Source organism: Pelophylax lessonae (genome assembly GCF_965119305.1).
Source record: "Pelophylax lessonae genome assembly, chromosome: 9".
NCBI lineage: Eukaryota > Metazoa > Chordata > Amphibia > Anura > Ranidae > Pelophylax > Pelophylax lessonae.
The window spans coordinates 202,177,929-202,179,944 of NC_138776.1; the positions used below are offsets into that span (position 1 = coordinate 202,177,929).

At 37.9% G+C, this 2,016-nt stretch overlaps 1 protein-coding gene across 1 annotated transcript; it reads left to right on the top strand.

Annotated features, from left to right (window-relative positions):
• Positions 1-655: 655 nt before the first annotated feature.
• Positions 656-1,582, top strand: LOC309564305 (olfactory receptor 5V1-like; the record flags this gene model as incomplete). Its single annotated transcript, XM_082268931.1, has 1 exon — positions 656-1,582. One exon carries the CDS (start codon positions 656-658, stop codon positions 1,580-1,582), a length of 927 nt encoding a protein of 308 aa, XP_082125057.1.
• Positions 1,583-2,016: the final 434 nt, after the last annotated feature.

Consider the following 2,016-nt stretch of genomic DNA (forward strand, 5'->3'; position numbering starts at 1 on the left):
TATTGGACTAGAAGGACAGCCCCCATGGGTGTGACTATGTAGATGAATTGTTCTTTTACAAGTCTTTTGCCTAGAAACTCCTGCGGAGGGGAAGCAATACCCCATTAGTGAAGTCTGTGTGAATGGGTGGGGACTGTCGGAGGACTCAGAGAAAGGAATTTTACGGTAAGATTTTACAAAAATTCAGTTTTTTTTAGTTGTGGGATTTTTTTTTTTTTGTGCTGTGTACCATTGGGGACATTTCACTTTGCTTCCTGTCCCAGAGATGCAAAAAGAAGGTAATCTCCCAATGTAAGAGGAGTTCCCTTCTTAGACACTTGTTCCCAGAACAGATGTTCCCATCGGAAGATTTCCCCTTATCTCTTGTTCTGGAAACAACTGTAAAATGTTGGATTTTCCCTCTTTCTTTCTTGGTGGCAGTACAAATAGAAGCATGAAACTCACCAATGGGAATATGAACTGCAAAAGATAGAGTCTAACCCTTCCCCACTTTATCAATTCAAAAGAGTTTGCCTAAAAATAAACATGCATTTTATTTGATTAAACTTGTATTAATTAATTGGTTTCATTTGTGTATTTGTATTAGTACACAACAAGCATGTTTTAATTTTCATTACCATTTACACTTAATAACAAAAAATTACCAAACAATGGAATGGAGCTCTTCAATCAAACTTATTCAAAAAAATTCATCCTTCTTGGACTGTCTGATATTCCTTATTTAAAACCAATCTTGTTTCTGATCTTCTTTATAATGTATATGGTGACAATATCTGGAAATTGTCTTCTCATTATCATGGTGAGACTTAATTCCCGTCTCCAAACCCCCATGTACTTTTTCTTAACTAACCTTGCCATCATTGACATCTGCTTCTCATCAACAGTGGTACCCAGAATACTGGTAAACACCATATCACAGGATAGAACTATATCTTTCCTAGGATGTGCAGCTCAGATGTATTTCCATCTGGCTCTTGGAGGTGCAGAATGCTTAATACTGACTGTCATGGCCTTTGATAGATATATTGCGATTTGTAAGCCATTACAGTACAATATGATAATGGACAAACAACTCTGTCTATGTCTGGCTATTGCATCCTGGTTTCTAGGCTTTAAGAATTCAGCTATCCAAGCAATGTTCACATTTCAGCTGCCGTTCTGTAAGTCTAATGTTATTGACCACTTTTTCTGTGAGATACCACCTTTACTTCAGCTCTCCTGCAAGGATATCTATCTCAATCAGGTATCAGGCATCATTGCAACTGCCCTCTTTGCATTCGGTACGTTCTTCCTAATTTTTCTGTCCTACCTTTGCATCACCTTAACTGTGATAAACATCCATTCTGTAACAGAAAGAAGGAAGGTTTTCTCCACTTGTGTCTCCCATATTGCTGTGGTCTCCATCTACTATGGTACTATCATGTTCATGCATATACGACCTCAGTCCAGTTACTTCCCAGAACAGGACAAAGCAGCCTCTGTTATCTATACAGTTGTGACTCCAATGGTTAATCCTGTAATATACAGCATAAGAAATAAAGATATCAAAGAAAGTATCAGAAAGACATTAAAGATTATCTAAACCCAAGAACACAAATTGAATATATTGCAGCTTATAAGTCTATCTTTATGTTGCCAGAATTTTAGTGTCCTTGTACCTTCCTGTGCAATGTACTGATAAATCCAATATTGTTATCATTCTTCAAAGCTATCTTATGTGCACTACAGAAGAATGTCCCCTCTGTAATGGAGATGACGAGTGTAGGAGTGGTTAGTGTTCCAAATCAAGAAAGCAGCCTCGTAACACTGATGGCTCCCCCCACAGATAGAGTACAACAAGTGAGTGTTGTCACCCTAACACAGGAAGTGTGTTCTAGGGTGACAACAGTGAAAATGAAGGGAAAAAGCCTGCCACTGGGCCTAAGCACTGATAAGCTGCAGTATATTAAAGTTTTGTTTTTAGCTTTAGACACTTGCTAAAACTAGTATATTATTTTGTCTCCCAATCTGGCTCCA